The following is a 21,274-nucleotide window of genomic DNA, read 5'->3' as shown; positions in this document are numbered from 1 at the left end:
GTCATCTGATTTTTCTCAGGTTAAGTCCCTTTATACCCTGTAATAAGCCTTTCAGTGTTAATCCACCAATCAGAAATCTCTGCACTGCCACTTGCATTGAGCATTAAGATAAAATATTGCAGTGGATTTTAAAGTTTTTAATATTAACTGGTAATGTAACACTTTCTTTTAGCCGGGAGGTGGAAGGGAAGGGGGTTGAGTGGATTTTGCATGCCACACTTCGAGGCTAAAAAAGGTTATAATATCTGGGGGGCAATTTTCCACTCTCCTATTATAATAAAGCGTGACTTATTTAATTTAGTAAGGTCAAAAATGGACTCCATAATTGCTGTTTCTGTAAGTGTGGCAGTTTTGTTTTATCCTGTTATACCAGTATATAATTTAGCTTGAATGTCCATTTGGAATAGATATTTAAGTTAATAGCAGGGTTATGTTTGAATTGTGCTAAGCAGATTCCCCTGTCACCCACCTTAAGATGTAAAAACCTCTTCCCCGTGACACAGTTCACTATATACCCACCTTCACCTGCACAGTGGCCACAGCTCTTCCAAAAATCTGAAAGTAAAATGGATTACCTTAACTGGACATTTACCAAATGCATTTCTATGTCTATATCTTAAACAAATAGCCAATAGGTTAGCAAACAGCACTTTAGCACATAACCTAGCAGTGATTTCCTTTTTTTTCTTTTTCTATAAAGATTATTAAAAGCTCCATAATGAAGCGAATGACTTTCCCAGTTCAGGTCAGATGCCTTAATCTCACTGTCCAATTAACATGCCTGTACGACTTAATAAAACTAATTGGAACAAAAGAAATCTAGTAACCACTATAAAAGAGGGATGTTTGTTGTGTTTATTTGTTTCATACCCAGCATCTACCAGGTAAGGAAGGCATTAACAGGTATCATAAGTAACTTGATTGTACTGCAGAAAATAATACAAGAGAAGAATGCATATGCACTGCAGAGAATAAAATTGATGCTGTGTAGCAAAGTGTAATGTGTGTATATGTGTGTGTGCTTGTTATTCCTGGAATGAGTGTCTATGAGGTGGTTTTCGCAGACCCTTTCCCAAAGCAGCAGAGTCGTGAAAACCTTGGCACTTCATACATTCGTTCCCAGGTCACAGAGGTGAATGACAGGGCAATAAGGCGGTGTCAGGCGAGTGTAAGGGATGTTTGTTTAACGAGACTGGCTACCAGCAGATACAAAGGCATTAAATGTCTTGATGCTAACAATGAAAGGCCATCTCATTCATTGCTGAAATGGCTCTCTACTCGCAACTGTCCTTTTTCTGCAGGTCAGGCCCGTGGCTGGAGGGGATGGTGACAGCACTGCAGTCGGACAGAGTGTCCCAAGAGAAGACAAATTCACCAGTTTGCTTTTGTCGGGAAAGATTATTTTTGTTTATTAATAATACCCCAGGGATGAACTGGCCAGGAATTCTGTCGGCTACAGCATAAGTGTCTTGTAATATGCAAACAGCTTAAGGTAGCTGGATTGAGCTAAAAACTAACATAAACAGTTGTAAAGGAAATACAATTGTTTTGCAAAAAGTAGTATTAGTTTGGATGTATATGGTTGACTAAGTTAAATAATGCAGATGATTTTAAAAGGTTTTCTTTTCCTTAAAAAGCAAAAACAAAAAAGTTTATATATTTTATTATAGGTGTATGCTCTTTATCCAGGTGGAAGCGATGTTTGTTTTGTTCTTCGGGTGTGTTTGATTTTAGGATCTGTTAATTTTCCAATTCAACCACATTAACAGTGCACTGGAATCCGCCTTTATTCTGTATACACATACACAGTGTAAGTTACAGGCCTGTCTGAAAGAATAGACTACAAAACTGAGTTATTGAAACAAAGCTCTAAAAAATTGTAATGCCACCTGCTGTTGTTTAACTTCATGGTCTATCAAGCAATCATTAGTTGTGTTTAAAGCATCATTGCATTTCTCTATCCCTCCATTATGTTTACACTTTTCTGGTTTACTTCTTTCAGGTTTATTTCTATGTCACCACGTCAGGGCAGGGCAGGAAAACTGTCTCTTGAGCCCTGCCATTTCAGGATGAACACAATACTATTTTTACTAGAATGATCAGTACTGTTTAAACAATATAGAGGTGTCTGTATTATAGTATACTTCAAAGCTACTAGTATATTGAAAATATCAGACTGTGATGGTTAAATAACTTTGTGAATCTGATTCAGTTTTCTTTAAAAAAAATCTATCTGCATGATGTAAGATTTTGCTGGACTGGAAGAAGAGGAAAAAAGAAAAAGAAAAAACGATTTTCTCCCCAATTGTAATATCTCAAAGGGGATGCTCTGTGGATTTCTTTTCTAATAAAGAGTGCTGCAATACAGCATTAAGCTCCCTGTCACTTAAGTGGGGGTATTGCCTGCAAACATGATGTTATCACTTGCTTTGGGAGTCAAAAGACACATAAAAGATATGCAATTTAAGAAAGAAAAAGAAACTCCACATATATACATATATATGTATATAATCACTTTGCCTCAGAGATCTGTGAACTGTGTTTGTACTGTTTAGAGGAAATTAAAGCTGCAGTAACTGGCACGTTATGCGATTCTTACCCTGAGCAGATAGTTCACTAAGCTGTATGGCATATTGATTTCTTGTTGTGAAGTGCGCTGTTCAGCTCCATTTAAGATTTTCATCTTGCATGTAGCCCTGAGCACATCATAGCACCATAAATTAGGGAAATTGCACATTTATCACAAATGTTATTTTAAGATACTTTGTAAACGTGACGGCTGGAAGATCTACAGTGTGCTTAACAAGCCAGTGCTCGGGTGGGGTAACGGCCAGGTCAACAGAGCACACCTGTGATTTAAACGCTTGCCAGTATTTTTCACATTAGTATCGCAGAATTTACAGGTCTCCTAAATTAGCATGTCTAATAGACTAGTCCTAGGTAGGGCAGCTATGAATTACTAGGCATGTAAATAAATAGTGCAAACAATGGCATCTTCAGAAATGGTTTACAAGGGACTGCTTGAGAGCAGCTTTCGTGTTAATCGATTGAAGGAATGGCCTTATTGTGGTTGCATTACATCCAATAACCATTGTTGTATCAGTATTTTGCCTGAATGCAAAAACAAAATGGTGAACAGGGTTGCAGATCCTCAATTGTATACTCCAAGAGGGTGTTGCTGTGCTTCAGTACACAAAAAAGGGTCATGGCAAATTGACTGCAATGGAGACAAAACAACAAACACATACACATATCACAGATGCACATAAAGACGTAAACAGATTGTCCATCACCAGTATCTCACCATTTAAACTGTTATTTTCTAGATTCATATGTTTGTTTTTTTGTATGTTTTTCTTTTAAATCAAATATTATCGTGCCAGCCCTGCTTTAAAAGTGTAAATTATAAAATCCTAGTACAATATGCATTTTTAAAATAAAAATCAGACCGTTCTTGTGCTAGGACTTTCGATTCTATCATCGTACAGAATATAATAAGAAAGGAGAGGCTACTGATGGCTACATTATTTGTCTCTGGGACTGTTATTCTGAGGCTTAATAAGCACCACAAAGCACAGACCCAGATGCGAAGGGGAAGAAAATGGCTTTTTACACTTCAATTTCACGCATCTTTTCTTTGTAATTAATGAGAACCTTAAATACAGTGCCATACTTAAGCTTCGCCGGTGACATTTTAAAACAAAACAGCACCTTGTCACTTCAGATGAAGTTTTCCTACCTGCACAGTTATGGCAGGCCTGACTAGAAACATATTCAGCAACTTAACAAAGAATACACACACAAAGCGTTAAGCTCTGTTAATGTGAATTCTGATATTATTTTACTTACTTCCAGGGAGCTGCCAAAGATTGGAAAGCCTGGAGCTATTTTGCAGATTGGAAATTTTGAATTGTTGATCCATGTAAAACAGGACATCAAAGTCATGTGCTCTTCAATGCAACATTGTTGTCAACTTCAATAACGCCCAAAAAACAAAATCATTTTATAAACAGGGAATATCATACCAGGGGCCTAATTACAGGGCTATGAATAAAATCATGAAAATGAGACAGTTAATGCCAGGGTTTATGCAATTATTTTGTATATTTAGCTGGTGAAAGGGAGGGGTGTAGTTAAAAAGGAAAAAATATATATTTTCTGTCATCGATTTTCAGTTAAATAAATACACATAATGGTTACATTTACATGGAAGCATAGGGGGCACTATATGGAAAACATTTTCAAATGTTACCATTACATCAACACTATTATTGCGGAAAATATTGTATTAAATGTAGTGGTTTTTATTATCTTGTATTGGATTTTTTGTAGTTGATGTTTGTGCTTTGCTTTGTTTTGTATCATATTTTGAGGAAACTGGAAACAGTACAGGATTTTAGCTACAGTATTCTGACATTTAAACATTTTGAATGATTATTCTAAACTATTAAAATGTATGGGACCCAAGTACAGAAATATAAGCTTCTTTTATTTTGCCTCAACAAATTCACTAAATTGTTTCTTAAGAACTGAAACAGTTCCTAATTTGTTATACCTGATATATATATATATATATATATATATAGATATATATTGAACCTGCTGGGAAGTTCACTGATTTTCTTTTAACATGACTCTCATTGTAAGAGATTGGGAGGTTATCTTTTACGGTTTACATTATCACTTAACATGTAAAAGAGGTTTATAACACCACCCTCCTAGGGTGTAAATTTGGATTTAGTGGCCTCTGAATTTGTACAAGCGCTGCACTTTCCATGGTAAAGTTCGCTGAAACATCAGTGATTTATGTGCAGAGCGCGGTGCCTGCCAGTTCCTGCCAGATGAAGAAAACTACTCAAGCTCTCGTCACAGAGACACGGAATACAATTTAATTTTAATGTGCTCATTAGCCATAGCACATTGCAGACATAATTGTGAACCCGACACAAAATTATTGCAAAAAACATTTTAATGCTGCAGTAGAAAAAAGGTTATATGAAGTCATATAATGGGTGCTTCATTGTCAACAACAAAAACAGGGCACAGAGTGCATAACAGTGTCTGTGCTGTTTACATGCCAATATTTTATACATAGATTCTCATATGGTGTCAGCTGTCAGTTACTTCTGCAAATTAACTGCCAAAAATGTAGCAGAACAGAGTCACTCAGTGTGCTGGTAACCATGGGTTACCTTTCATATGCCTAAAGATAAAGCTGCAGTATGGAATCATGGGAGAATAATTAGGCAGAACAAAAAGTTACCAATCAAAAAGGCATTCTACAATATGAAATAACAACCAAGAGTGCTTATAAATAAGAGGTTACATCATGGAATGCCTTATAACTTTATAAAGTAACATCTTTTGTACAAACTTTTTTCTCATATTTTTTTTTATGTTCAAGAAATACAGTACAATTTGTACTAGAGGTTTAACCCTTTGAGCACGAGGCTGAAATGAAAGTTTTAAAAGTGTTTTTGTTTTTCCTTTTTTTTTTTCTGTTTAAATAACATTTTACAAAACTATTGTGCAAAACAATTTCATTACTGTCTTCATATATTGTGCACCAGTAGATAGTTATAGTTTTCTTAAATTAAAAAATATAAAAATGATGCATAATTTAGACAGGAACTGGTATATATATTTATATATACATATTTTTTTATTTTTTACACAGACCTGAATGAATGAAGGCCCCTGATTTAATGATGAAAAAGACTCATTTTGGATTAATTTACCTTTGCAATACATACATCTATATATCTATACAAGATCTCCAAACTGAAAAGTACTCTGCAACTTATAGTGGCCTGTTTGTGTTTTTTGTTCTTTTTCCAATATTTAATATTACTGCCAATCCTCATATTACACATTTTTCCCCTTCATTTTGGTTTTGAAAATTAACATAGAAGTGCTTCACCGTACTCAGAGGGTTAAATGTTATTGGCTGATACCAGCACACTTAGGTCACATTAAACAAAAAGAAAAAAAAGTGCACCAGATTTAGTTATTAAATGCTTAACTAAATTGTCCATTAACGCATGCAGCTTAATGCATCTTGGGGATGCAAAGAAACTAAATCCAATTTACACAAATTCCAAACACATACCACTTCATTTTTATTTATTTTTTAACCTTCATATTTTACCAGTAACAACAGCTGATTATGCAGCACTTCTATATTAAACACTGTACAATTAGAAAATATTTGTTTTAAAATAAGAAAGAACAAAAAAATAAAATACAAATAAGAAATAATAATAATTAAAAAAATGGACCAGAGTGTTTACTCTGAAGATAAATCAAGAAACATGTGCCGAAACTAAACAGTAGCATTATGGCATCTTTGTGCAGTTTTTTTTTTTTTTTTTTTTTTTGTTGGTTGTTGTTTTGTTTTTTTCCTATTAAAAGGCTAGCGAAAGCCTAGTTCATTGAGGCCGGTGCTACTGCTTCTCCAGCTCAGACACATACATGAGGTGATCCTCGGGAGACTTGCCGTGAGTCTTGCTGAGGTGTAGCTTGACAGCATGCTTGCTCGCAAAAGTCCGGTTACAGAGCTTGCACTGGTAAGAGGTGCCACTCTCCTCCTCTGGGGAGGAGGCAGGGATCAGTTTTTCAGATAGGCTTTTTGTGTGTGTGATCTGGCTATTGATTTGTTCGCTGGACAGTTTGGACAAGTCCCTCAACCTGAAACCCAGATGTGACTCTAGGTGGTTAATGTACGTGGATGGAGTTCGGATCTGAGAAGCACAGTCGTTACAAAAGAACACTGGATGTCCTGAATCCAGGTTCTTTAGGAATTTGGTTCCACCTGTCCTTCTCAGCTGGTACTTTACATTGGCCAGCCAGTGGCTAATGGTGGTCATGGAGAGTCCTGTAAACCTTGAGATGTGCATCCTCTCTTGGGGACTAAGGTCCGACATGATGTACTTCCCATCTGATGTTTGTCTCAGGCTAGCAGCAAACTGGGCCTGAAGGATAAGCAGGTGCTGGGGGTTCCAGTTAGACTGGCGACCCTTGCGTTTCTGAGCCGGGGAGATCTCCTCTGGCTCTTCAAGGGTAGTGCCGTCCACGTCCGATTTCTCAGACAGGCTGGTAGGTGTAGAAGATTTTGATGTGTGACTTTCTGTCAGATTCCTCAGCATATCAGAGATATCTGACAAGGCATTCTCGCGTAGCGGAGAGTTTGACATGAATGACACGACTGCAGATGTCTTTGCCGTTGTCACAGCGGATGAAGGAGAAGCAGACGACGTCGAAGTGGATGACATAAGCGCTGAACCCAAAGAGCAGCTTTTGTCACTCTTGCCTTTCGTCAAATCTATAGGCTGGTCATTGTTGACATGATAGAAATAGCGGTCCAAATGCTCCGTTTTCTTGGTCTGCATGGGTGGGGTGGCTACTGCTGCTTTCTCTGCCAAGCTGTTGCTCATTTTGAAGAGCATGCTCATGGGGTCCAGGGCAGGTAGTGCAGGCTTGGCAGCTTTGCCCAGGTGGACATTCATTACAGACTGAAGCGCACTTAAAGGGTTAACAAAGGGTTGCTCAGGAGGGTGGTCGGTGATAATGGCAGTGCTGCTACACAAACTGGTGGCAGGTCGTTTCACAGAGTCTGTTCCGTTCTCAACTGTTTCTTTTGTGAGGGTCTCGTTCATGTCACTGTGGCTGCCTACATTGCTTTCAGGGCTTTTAGCTCTGCTCTCCTTTGGAGAATCACCTTTCATGGACTCCCCGGGTTCACTGCTGCAAGGGGAAGGTGTCATTCGCCTAAGGGGTGATGCTTTGACTTCAGGATCCTTCATTTTCTCTTCCACTTTGGCCACCTTCTCAGTTACCTTTTTTACCAGCTCTTCCATAGCATGGAAATTGTTTTTTGGCAGAGGTGAGGTCTGACTAATAGGAGGAGAAATAAGTGGCTGGTTTTTAGTTGGGGACAAAATCTCTCCACCTGTAAACATGCATTTTAATGGAGAGTTTTTCCCAGAAGAACCCAAGGAGAGCTTCATGATATTAGGCAGTTGGTATGCAGCATGAATACTGGGATAACCACCCCAGCTTGGGGCACCATTCTGCGCTTTATTAATAGCAGATGTTACTGTATTTTCAAGTGATTTAAGGATGTCAAATCCTCCCTTTGGACTCTCCTCCAGGTCTTCTTCAGTCAGGTAATGGTATTTTGAGGAGACATCGAATTTCTCCTCATCCTCCTCTAATTTCTTTTCCTTGATCACCTCCTTAGTGCACTCTTCTTCTTTTTCTTCTTTCTTTATCTCCACGCTGAGCTTTGGGGAGACACTGGAGGGGAAAGTGGCTGGAGGTGAAAAAGTTGTAGCAGCTAAAGGAACTGACTGAACTTTTTCCTCCGCTTGGGTGGTTGGCACTGGTGTGGCAGGAGCTTCTACAATTGGCTTTCCTTTTTTGATTGCCGAGTTGGTCACCTTAATGAAGTGACCTGTAACCATCATGTGCGCAGTCAGTTCTTGCAGTGTATCATGGGAACTCCCACATTCCATGCATTTGAGAATTTGGGATTTCCGGGATTCAAATTGCCAGGCATAACTGGCACCGTTCTGGTGTCCATATCGGTTGTTTGGGGTGATGTAAGGATTGGAGGCCTTCTGGAGGACATCACTAGAGTCTGTTAAGGAAGGTTTGGGAGTCCCTGCGGAAGAATCTGGAGAGCTGGGGAGGTCCAACTCAATAGGGGCCCTCTTTCGGGTTGAAGAGATTATTTTGGCTGCAACAGGGGTCACAGGCTCCTTGAGAGGCACTTTCTGGTAGTGTTTTGTCTTGATCATATGTACGCTGAGGTCTTGCAAAGACTCAAAGGAGTGTCCACAGTACATGCACTTCAACACTTTCTGGGCATCCTCTTTGCCCTCCATCTCTAGTAAGGAGCGTTTGCGTGGTTTGGACCAGCGCTTGGGGTTGTTGTTGTCCGTCTCATGGTTGTCATCACGGTAATGACCAGTCTCATTCATGTGGACAGTCAGCTCCACTAGGGTATCATAGGCAGCGCTGCAGTCTTTGCAGCGGAACTTGCTGGCACCAGTGAAGATGGAGCCATAAAGTTTGCTGCTTTGCCGATAGAGCTGGACAGTGCTGAAAAGGCTGGGCTCAGGATGGAGCCGGTTCTGAGAAACCTGCTGTAGTGTTTTCGCCATAGCAGACTGATGCCAGTCAAAGCTGCCACTGCCACAGCTACTGCTGCTACTGCTGCTGCTGCTGCTACTGCTCCGCTGGGGCTTCTCAGCTGCACTCTGGGTGAGATTTAGGTTTAGACTGGACCAGTAGGAGTTGGTCAGAAAGCTGTTGTAGATAGCCTTCATCTGCTCAAGGCTGTCTGGGGCTGGGGTGTCCTCGCTGGGTATTAAAGCCTCTTTGATCTCCTCCTCATTTTTAACAGAAGCACTTTCAAAGTCTGACATTCTGTCACTGGCTTCACTCAAGTGGGACTCACTGTCCATCTCATGGCTGGAGAACTCTGCTGCAGGCGAGTCTTGGTAGCTCTGGGAGTCTTTCAAGAAGTCCTTTTCTGAGCACATGTACTTGACTGGAGGTTCCTCCTCCACGGCTGAATCATCTTCTTCAAGTTCCTCATCCACCAAAGCGGCTGCCTTTAGCTCATCTGGGACATAGGCTGGAACAACAACACAAAATAATTCAGTTAAGACATGTAAAAGGACAGGAAGAGTAGAATACTGAAAGATGGTGTAAAGAGAGCAACATTTCAATTACACACAAGCACTGGTTAAAATGTGGTATTTGATTTAACAAAACGGTAACAACCTCATCTTTTCAGTTCATAAAATGGTTTGCCATGTCCCTTTAACAACCCCTCCTCCTCCCCCCTCAGATATTTATATTCTTGCAGAGTAGAATAAAGTTTTCTCTCTTCTTCATTCTTTCATAGCAAAAAAGGAAAAAAAAACCTTCTCTTCAAACATAATTTGCCACCTTATTCTTCTCAAGGGGCAACAGCTTGAAATTAAAACTAAATTTGAAATTAATGAAGCACATTCTGGAGGTGGCATTCATTTCTAAAGTAATAAATTACTTGTATCAACCTCAGAGACAGCAGTTCCTGTCTGTCAATTAATATGTCTTATGCTTCTTCTACCTCTAATGCATTTCTTAACAGACAGATTCACAATTTAAATTAAGCACGCATTTTCACTCATTACAGTTCTAGAGCTAGTTTTTTTTTTAAGTAAAATGAATGTATATAAATTTCAATAACACATCTTGCCAACCAAATACATTTACATCAATTACAAGAAATTAAAAATGTTCAACTGCTAGGTTTTTGTTATGTTTTTTTTCAAGTGGAAGACAAGGACTCGATAACATAGTGATTATTTACTGTTTACTTGCACACACTCAATTGACATCCATTTGACCCATTTGCACATAAACATGAGAATAGTGCTCCTCGCCTGTGAAACCCACATTAGACAAAAAGGAGAGTTATACAGACTGTGTGCTGGGACACTGTAATTCTTACTAGAGGACTGCATTCTCGACCTTAAATCTGCTGAAAGCTTTTAACAGTTGATTCTGTCTTTGTTTAAAGGGTCAGACCCACTTTTGTCGTTTGTTTGTTTGTTTAATGTATATTTGTATGCTTTGTTGCTCTTATTTTATTCCTGTTTCATCTGCCATTGGAAGAGCAAAAAATTAGGAATACACTCTGCTGCAATTAATCACCGGGTCTCGCACATATGTAAACCAAGGGAAGGAAGACACTGAACAGAACTCCTTCTCTGTAGACATAAATTTAATCCTGTTTACTACAACTACAGTCTACTTGGTCTCATTCTTTCACTGTTAAGCCTTTCTGTTCACTGTATGATTGGTTCTTGTGTACAAAAAGAAAGCAATATTCTTACACACTATAAATCCCACAAAATGCAAACGTCTGATTTTCAGCATCTGTGATCCCAAGATCTGTCCTAAGTAGCTCTGGTACAGTCTTACTGTATATTACTCCCTGAAGCGATAGACAAGTCTTTAAAAATGTATTGTACACAGGATGGACTCCTGACGTATTTCATGGAAATAGCCTAAATATTACTAAATACTCAGTGCCTTATAATAATGAGAACAAATGTTTTTAGACATTGGCACTTTCTGGTGGTTATGCACCAAGAATATGAAACACACACACACACACACACACATTCAGATCTACATTGATTAGGAACATTATAATAAATAATCTTCCTTGCTCAATTGGGGGCAACTATAACCACAAGACTACTTCTGAAACCTGCTTCTTTCCCCCCCATGTAGAGATGTGCCACCTAAAAGCAGACTGAACCTGCCAGCCACAACAAATACATTTTCTTTTACTGTATTTTCATTCTCCTGCTGCAGATTTTGTAGTACAATTGTATGCACTCTATCACCGCTGACACTAAAAACATTGTCATTGGAACGATAGGCATTTCTTGTATTTGGCAGAGAGGTTTTAGATGAACGCAGGTGAAAACAGATACGTCACAGTCTACCTAAAGCGAAATGTATGCCTTGAGGCTTTTTCTTGTTGTTAGTTTTATATATATATATATATATATATATATATATATATATTCACGTTAGTCATTGTCAGAATATTCACCTTATTCGTTGTCATATTATTAGAACTTAATTTAATAATTGTTCTGCTTTGAATGTAAACATATAAGGTGTCTTCTTACACTTTGTGTAACATAGACACTGATGTGGGGAATACTCACATATTCACATATGTACATATGTACTCCTACAGTTATGACCAAATAAGAGTGTTTTTTAAAGACAATAAACAACATAAAACAACAATTATTTCAACAATTACTTCACAAATATTTATACTCTCTCTCTATATATATATATATGTAGTACCTATATATTTAAAAAATGTTTCTATGCAAACAAAGACCAGCTGTTGAAACAAATGCAACTGTTATTGAGTGCAACCAATTAAAATAATTTGCTTATATTTATATAAACTACAAAGTTGATTTTAAAAACGAAATATTTCTGATACAATTTAAAGCCAGACAATCCAAGACACCTTACAGTTCTTTAATAACTGACTTGTAAAAATAAATAAATAAATAAATCAGAATAAAATAGTCCCCAGTTTTCTCCTTTTATCTCCAAATGACAAACTAATCACCCAGTTGCTTAGAAACTAAGCATTTGAATGCCATTATCATGGATACACTTTAAAAAATAAAACATTATTAGGTTAGCATATTTTAGCGTACAGCGTATAGTTCTTGTAGGTGTCAAACAATTTAAGTCCACGCTTATTTAGGAAATGTAGCAATATCTGAGCAGTACAAGTTTAATCATCATCTCTACTGCAGTTATTTCTTCCTCAAAAAAAAAAAAAGAAAAAAAAACTAAACTTTGCCTCTGGTAAGTAATAAAGAAAGTAATGAGAAATAATGAATGTCTAAAGTGAAATCGCTATTCATATATTAATTCACTTCCAGTGTTTCATGCAATACTAAACCAAAATATCTCATGTTATGAAGATAATGTCAGATGTGACATATCAAGTTTAAAATGTTATGAGGAATAATGTGGTGTAGGCCTTAATTCTTAAAACATGGGTACTATTATTTGTTGGACCTTTTTAAAATTAATCTTACTTTAATTTTGATCTTCAATAGCATATATCTGTACAGCTTTTATTCACAAGGTTCCCTTTTTTCTCCTCCCCCGAAGTGCTGACCATCTGTTCTAAATCAGCCAGAACGACAGCTGTTTAAGAGAACAATAGGGCTTACTGATGTAACAGTATTTTGACCACTGTCCAGATGAAGTCTAACTAGAATCTTAAATTATATTCTATATGTAACAATACAAAGTTTTAGAATGAGAAATAAATGAAGAAGATGAGGAATTGTGACAACATGAGTTTGAGGACATGGAAAATATATGGTTATATCCAAGCCCAAAACACTGAATGCTCAAACTTGGTCTCTGTGCCAACAGATCTCCTGGAGGTTAACCTTGCTTTGAACTTGGAAGGAAAGACGGCACAGTATTTGCAAATTGAATTTTAGAGATAAAAATATGTAACACAACAAAGCCGAACATTCTCCCTTCGGTCTCAGCGTGCTATTGTGATTGTGAAAATACTCTCTTGGCGAGCATGCATGGAAGAGATGTGTTTGAAACTACCCTAGCTTTCTAAAGGCCAAGGGTGACCCACACAGGACCCTGGACCAACTCCAGGCCACCCTGCCTTAGACTGACCATAGAAATATATTCTTGCTGTGAACAATATTGAGTTTTCACTTAATCTGCTATTTTCATGCAACTAATTTGTTTTCAGCTGCAGTGTTGACTACAGGAATACAAAAATAACATGCATAACTAATATATATTTTGAACGCATACCTATTGAGATTTTCCTACAGACTAGTTCCATTTAGAGTGCACTGCATTCACTGGACGATTGTTCGTATGGATTAAGGCACAATCGGATTTTCATCAAAGTATTTATCCCTTATGGTTCATAAGCATTTGTTTTATTATTTAAATGTTTTGAATTATTGTGACTTCTTTTTACTTTTTAAAGTATACGATATTCTTTATTTCTTTGAACATAATTATATGTTTAAGAGTTTGTAATGAAAAGTATAACCATAACAAAGGATATTTGGTGGGGGTGTGGGGGGGGGGGGGGATATGACCTGATATAACATTTGAAATAGGGTGTTAAATAAGGTGCTTTCAGTTTACAACCACCTAGACACTATATACATATATAGATGTGATTAAAATGAACTAAATTAATATATCTAATCTGATTTCCAGCAATCAACCAACTTAATGCACAGGGAAACAAATCATGTGTTTTGTTTTTAGTTTTTTAAATGTAATGTTAGATCATAAAAATAATAAATTCTAATGGGCAGATGTTCACAAATTTACTGTTTTTTATTTTTTTATTTTATAATGCTCAAACCATAAATCGATTTTAATATTTTATTCAGAACAAATTACAGTATTTTCCCTCAATTAAATTTATTTTTAATATAAAAATACATATTAAAACACGTAAAGTAGGAATATTTATTAAATCCCAAGCTTATTTTTCATGTTACTGTAAACAAATTAAATATGCAAAAATATATTGCTTTTGTTAAGTTCCCAAGAAATGCTTAGTATGCTATTTTTTTTTCTTTTGAATTCACCTTTACTTTGGTTGCAGTATTTACATAAAATGTTTTAATGTACACATAACCAGTGAAGAAAATTACAAGTACAATAATATCTTAATGTTAGATGTTTCATCAGGAAGAATGCTTCTGTTTCAAAGTGTAAAAATGTTTCCCATTATACCACAATTTCTATAAAATAAAAAAACAACAACAACAAAACAACAACAACGAAATAATAAGATAAAATAATAACCAGAGAAAGCACTATCAATTTAAATTACAATTTCAGCATTCATAAAATAATGGCTATACACTACAAATGGAACACTGAGTAGTAAATAGAATGAACATGAAATAGAATAGTTTCTTTTTGCTTTGCACACTGCAATGCAAAGTTAATATTTTAAAATGAAAAAAATGTTGCAATTGAGCACAATGCTATATGCTTTAATCATTCATATTTGTTTCTTAATGATGTAAACTCATAACAAAAATTGAAGATGATTGTGCAAAGACCTAAGATAGTGGAAAGAGTTTAACTCCTTGAACCAGTTAAATTGATATGACTAAATTGACTGATTGACTAAATTAATATAAATACATGAAAAGAAAAATATGAATGGGTTTCAACAGCTTTAATGGATGTATATCAGATCAGAGTTTACACACTCACACACATATACAGAAAAAAAAACTGAAACAAAACACTGAGGAATTTGAAACTCAAAACTGGTGTTTATGATTTCATGTTTTGAACTGCCTTCTGTCAAAAACCCATCCAATATAATTCATGTCCTTAACTTGACTGACATTAGTAATTGATAAATACAACATTCCAAGGGGAATTCCATAATGAATAGTTAAAGACGATCTACGGACCTTCTAAAGTTTGAAGTTAATATTTCCATACAATTCTTTACGATTGAAAAGATTGTGGAGGGGTTGAGAAAAATTGACCGTTTCTAACAGCCACAGGTTTGAGGGACATTTCTGGTCATCAGTAAAAGAACAAGGGTAAAAAAAAAAAAATATATATTGAACTCACTATATATAGCATCAAACTCCACATATATAATTTAAAATACCTCACATTAATGTCAGTAACTGCAATATGGAATTATTACAGTGAAAATGGTTTGTAGCCCTAAGCTGACAGCCTTACAAGTCCTGAGAATATAAAATAAACCCACACACACATATCCCCTCATCCCTAGTCCCATCTCTCCTCCCTTTTAACTTGCTACTATCATGACCTGTGTTAATGAAGTTAATTGAATTTAAGATCAATAATGCTTAATTATTGCAATTTGACATTCACAGACAAATGGTCCAAAGAAGCAGAAGTGTGTGTGAATTCCCGGCCATGAGGGTGAACGCATTACTGCCTAAGAGGGATCGTACAGGCCTTCCATCGATCCCGGTACAATCGCATCGACCCAGTCGTCTGATGAATGTGGGCTCCTCACAGCTACAAGTAAACGTTCCAAAAGACTACTCTAACCCTTGTCACTGGCCACATCTATTCAAGCTGGGACCGTGAAAACGTATTGAGATAGATTCAAATAACGGGTGCTGCAGAGACAGAGACAAAACACGGTTATCCTATTCTGGGATTCAGGTCTGCAAGTAAAGCGAGGATCTCCTCAAGAAAAGGACAAATGAGGGGGAAAAAAAGACTACAAATTCTTTAACACTCTGTTTCGTGATTTGTATTACTGATACTCTCACAATATTTCCATACTGTAGAAGTGTATGTGCATTCTTTTATGCATTAGTCCCACTGAAACAGTTGCATAAATACAAATCTAATGGAAACCCTTGATTTGTGCCCAAGAGCCCAGGAGCAAGCCATGCACCTTCAGTGAGCTTTGAAAAGACATCCCTCCATACCAACATCTCCATAGGACTGTAACCATGCACACAGCTTTGTTTGTAATGACACAATTACTAATTGCAACTATAAAGATAAAAATAAAATAATAATTATTATATTCATACATCTACAGCAATTAGATTGATATTTCATGCTTCTGGGAATTTCAGTTCAGTTAATGAGGCATAATAAGGCATTGGGTTATATGTACTAATATACCTACAGAAGTTAAAAGCTTTAAGAATGTTTTTTAATGCATATTCACAGTAATCAAAAAAGCAGTCTGTACCTGTAACACATAGTTCACTATTAAAGTATATATAATATAAGTCAAAGCAAAATACTAGTAAAAGTATCAGTATTAATACAAAGATAGCACTGTGTATGTCTGCGCTATGTGCGTGATTTATTTAAAAAATAAATTGTCCTATAAATAAAATATAACAATCTAAAAACCTGCAAATATATATATATAAAAAAAAAACTGCATATGCATATTCATCCTGATAGCTGACCATTTATAAAATTTGTAATGACAAAGCGAATGTCGGTGGATTAAGAAATATAACAGGTTTTGAATGGCTGACAATAAAAGGCAGCCGAGGAGTACCGTCAAACTGTAAGATTATGCATAAACACTATTGAGAACATTGCTAATCATCTGCTTATGCCATTCACTTGAAGAGTGTCTGACAGCATATTTACATTAAACACAGCTGACTAGTGGAATCAAAAATGTTGTGAGGATATTTCCCTGTTACATTAAACCTCAATGCAGATGCTTTCAAAGCCTTAAAGTTGAACAAAGATGCATTCCATTTTAATTTACATTTCCCCGATTTGAAAAACACTTCCCTAATTAAAAACAAATCAGAAGTTTTTTTTTTTTTTATAAGCCCACTGTCATAAAACATACAAAGACTACGATGGTGCAGATAATATGTGAATTGTGTTGAAAAAGGAAACAAACAAACAAAAGGTGTGTGTGGTTTTGCAGGGATAATTTTCATTATCATTAATATCATCTGCCAGAGTGAAACAGCAACATGGCATTCTTTTGACCATCTTTAACTATAGCAGACACGAGAGCATCAAAATGCAATGTACCATTTAATTAACATATGTATTTATTTACTTAAATAAAATACAAGAAATACAAGTCAGAAGGTCTGTTACCTACAACAACACAAATATTCCTTTCGGTTGCAAACACAGGGAATAGGGTCATCCCTATCTTAAAAACAGCTGTTTAGTACGATTAAATAATTATAGCAAAGGCTTAAACTAATGTGAAAACTGCACTTCAAAATAAACATGTTTCAACACAGATTTGAACTGACTGTGCATACTAAGAAGGGTAACTATCAAATTCAGCTCTTACTCTTAAGGGACAGCAAAATGGTTGAATATCATTTTGCTTCCAGGCACTATAAACAGATCATATGAATGTCCCTCTGCAAGGAGTAAACGTAGGTCTTCAGCTGTGTGGCGATAGCTTTGCCAAGGGGACCGTGCAATTATAAGGGTAGAGAATAACCTCAAGGGCAGACCTCAGTTCTCAACACTGCTCTTAACCTTACACATCAAGCACATTCCTTTTTTTTCCCAAATACGTTTAGTCTAACAATCTTTATGCAAAAAAAATCTTAAACTCTCCAAAGAATAAAGCTATATACATCAGCTTTTACAACCACCCATAAGAGAGCATATTATTTTTCATCTTATTATGTAAAATAACATATTAGTAACAACACTGAACATTATAAGAAAGAAAACTGTATCTCAAAAATATTCATAGGCCTTTGTTTGAATTATTTGAACTGAAAACCGAAATTTGATACACTAAGAAGAATAGTTTAAAACCAACATTAAAAACAAGAAAACAAAAACAGTCAAACCAAATATTTAAGATATGTTAGGCAAAGCTTACATACAGTGGGTAAATGGATTGCTTTTTCTTGACAATGTGTATATTTTGAGACAACTATATGTCGTTTTGGGTAAAGGCATCTGCGAAGAAATAAAAAAATACTAATGCAGCTTCAGGACCATGATACGTCAGCTGGGTCTTAGAAAAACAATACTTTTTCACATATGTTAGTCTACATAAACTGCAGTTAGACTGTTGTTGCATTAGGATCTTACATCTGTGAAGAACATTTTGCATAGTGCAGCTATTCCTGCCAGTATTGTGACTGCCTCTGTTAATGTAAGGGAAACATGCAAATCGTCAGTAGGAAAAACTCTCCCTGGCCAACCATTATGACTACAATGCCCTCTTACCGATCTACAGCGTTCACGTATCAATGCTGCGGATTTCAGTCGACTTAAAAAAGAAGTATGCCTGCACGCGTGGAAAGGTTCCCTTCAGATCACCTACTGTATGAGGACCCTTTCCTCAAGAGACCAAATACATTTAGACATCCATTCCAGAGTACCGTACAACACACAAGAGTGTCTGACTGTGCTAAATTTGCTTACAGTGGGTGGGAGTGCTACATAACGGAGCACATTACAAATAGCTTTTATTTTGTTCACTCTAAAGGTTTGCTGAGGTGGTTTCCGAAGGATGTTTCTGCATATTTATGCAATGTAATTGTATCTTTAGATGTACATAAAGCAAAGACTCAGGCATCAAAGAAATGGTCCAATATTCAGACATTCCATACGTGAAGATATATTTAGTAACTCAAGGATTCATGATTTGATTCTTCAAAGAGGCTTAACAGTAATAAACATTACTGGTTTGAAGATTAAGAGCAGAATATTGGCACTGATATGGAAAGTAAAGCCATCAAGTTTCAAAGCCAGTATTTAAATTATTGTTTTTAATATTGTAAAATATATATGTTAAATGGGAATACATACAAATATAGCATTGAAACATTTCTCAGATTGTAATGGCTAGAAACGTAAAATTGTGTAAAGAACTGTCAGCCAGGCCCCCTGTCTGTTACTCTTTCACAACTGTCTAAGTAAATAAACGAACCCCTTAACTTTGATTTAAATATCTTGTTTTCAAATGTTGCTGCCCTTCTGTGTACATTTCTTGTCCAGTCTCAGAAGTGTTTTACATGATTTGATCACTACGATTAAACAATGCCCTACAGCTGAGATCCACTGCACAGAGACAGACTTTGATGTGCACGAATCTGGAATTGTTTCCTAGGTAGTTTATAAAAATTATTTATTTCAACACCAGTTAATTATGATGGGAGTCTTTGCTGAATGCACAAGCATAAAAAAAAAAAAAAAAAAAAGTGCTGATATTTTATGCATCTTTAACTGTAACGTGCTTCCCTGCAGCGCATTGGTAACTCCTTGACATTTAACATTCACTCACAGCAACTATAATAAGGGGGTTGATTGCTTCTTTTGCAGATTCAGTAATTTAATAACTGTGATCAGTTGCATAAATTTACTATACAACCATGTTAAGTTCCCTGCATTAAAAAAAAATAGGCAAAACTGTAATTTGTTAAAAGATTATTGCAGCCAAACCCATTCTGATGAAAGCCTTTCATGGCCTTACATGTAAAAATTGAGATTAGTTGGCACATTTCTGTTTTATGATCTTGTGTTTTTTTTATTTTTTTTATTTTTTTTTCCCCGAATCACGGATTTGAATGTCTGTTACAATCGTAGTTGCCTCTTGCAGACCCACTTCGATGAATGCATGCTTTCTAATAATGTGTTGGCATGGCCCTTATGCTTGTCACATTTCAAACGTTTGTTTGTTTGTTTGTTTGTTTGTTACAGGCAGTCTTGTGTTCCAGGGTCAGTCAGCACATGTCAATGAATTAACGTTTCCTGAGATGGCAAATGATTAAAGATGTTACATTTTGAAAGGGGAATTTTGCTATTTTTTGGTAGCATGTCCACTGTTTTGCAATCAGCATACACATCATCCCCAGCAACTGAAGTAGTGCATAAGCATCTGTGCACTAACTGGCCTGACAAATTCAAAGCGTCTTCTTCTTGCACTAAACATTCCATTGGGGATTTCAAAGATATTCTCTACAAGGTTAAGGTAGTTATACAAAGGAGTTTACCATACTGTTACATATGGATTAGTTGCTGTATCTACTTGATGTAAAACATATTGCTTTTTTTCGTCTTCTTTTATTCTCAGTGCATCAGAAACATTCCGCACAACCACGCATGGCTCATCTGTGTCATCTTTTGCATTTTCACGTTGGTCGTGTGTTTTGACCCCACTTCGCTAAACAATGACACAATGTGAAAAGCGGGAGGTGATACTGCATTTGGAGCAGGTGCCTCTCCCCTCAGTACACACTCTTGTAGGCAAAGTTCAATTTATTTACAAGTACAAATAGCGTAGTGGACCGCATGAGTCAAGCAGTAGCATACGTTTTTTCTCCAACATATTAAGACAAACAAAAAGGAGGCTGTCTTTTTAATAAGGCAAAGCCAAAGGTGAGCACTTGACAGTGGCATCACGTGACAGCGCAGGGTGCTGAGGCCTGGTGACTGAAAACATTAAAGCAGCTGGAGGAGAGGGATGGCGATGCATAAGAGACCTGTCACTTCTTATGCCGGCACCGGCGGCTCACCTAGACAGGTGACGAGTCAGGACCCACGCTGCCGGTGTCCTGCTGAGCAGAGGCCGAGCCTGAGCCTGACAAATCCGATGGGACTCCGCAACCCCACTCCCTGCCAACAGCCCTCACATTCAAATGCCTGTCCTCCACATCCAAACAGCACGATGTTACAGTTCTGACACCACGTCCCTCTAATCTGACATTGTCATTCCAAAGTGGCTAAGTGGCACAAATGTCTCAGTGAAAACCATACCGGCCATTTTTTTTTGTAATCCCCTTACCTCCCCACCAACTCCCCCCAAATGATCTTCACATTATTATTATTAGATTTGATTTAAAATCTGTGTCTGAGTCACTCTCTCACTCTTGTGTCAGTGCTTGTTTGTAACCATTGTTGTATTTTTACATTTTGCAGGCCAGAATACTGCGTAATTGTATTCATTGTTTTGGCACAAGTTCATATATCTCAGATGGCAGAAGTAAAACATAAAAAGTTGGCCATTTAAAAATAAAGGTTTTCACTTCAGGGCAACATTAACTAGGCTGCTAAAATGCTACTTTTGTCATTTGTTTGAATTACAGACAGTGTTAACACTGCCATCCAACCCCGGAAATGCTTGGCAATTTTATGAGACTTCCTCTGTGAGACTGACAAGCCTGTTTGCAAAGGATTA

The 21,274-nt window shown here is 36.8% G+C and overlaps 1 protein-coding gene across 1 annotated transcript in view; it reads right to left on the bottom strand.

Annotated features, from left to right (window-relative positions):
• Positions 1–4,951: 4,951 nt before the first annotated feature.
• tshz3b (teashirt zinc finger homeobox 3b) overlaps positions 4,952–21,274 on the bottom strand; it is a 40,120-nt gene continuing 23,797 nt past the window's right edge. The window contains exon 3 of the mRNA XM_066713678.1: positions 4,952–9,640. Within this exon, the coding sequence (XP_066569775.1) occupies positions 6,444–9,640 (3,197 nt within the window). The 3' untranslated portion in view covers positions 4,952–6,443. The remainder of the gene's footprint in view (positions 9,641–21,274) is intronic.

Source organism: Amia ocellicauda, chromosome 9, assembly GCF_036373705.1.
Source record: "Amia ocellicauda isolate fAmiCal2 chromosome 9, fAmiCal2.hap1, whole genome shotgun sequence".
Classification (NCBI taxonomy): domain Eukaryota; kingdom Metazoa; phylum Chordata; class Actinopteri; order Amiiformes; family Amiidae; genus Amia; species Amia ocellicauda.
The sequence above is the reverse complement of the archived record's forward strand: the minus strand, read 5'-3'. Positions and strand labels throughout refer to the sequence as shown.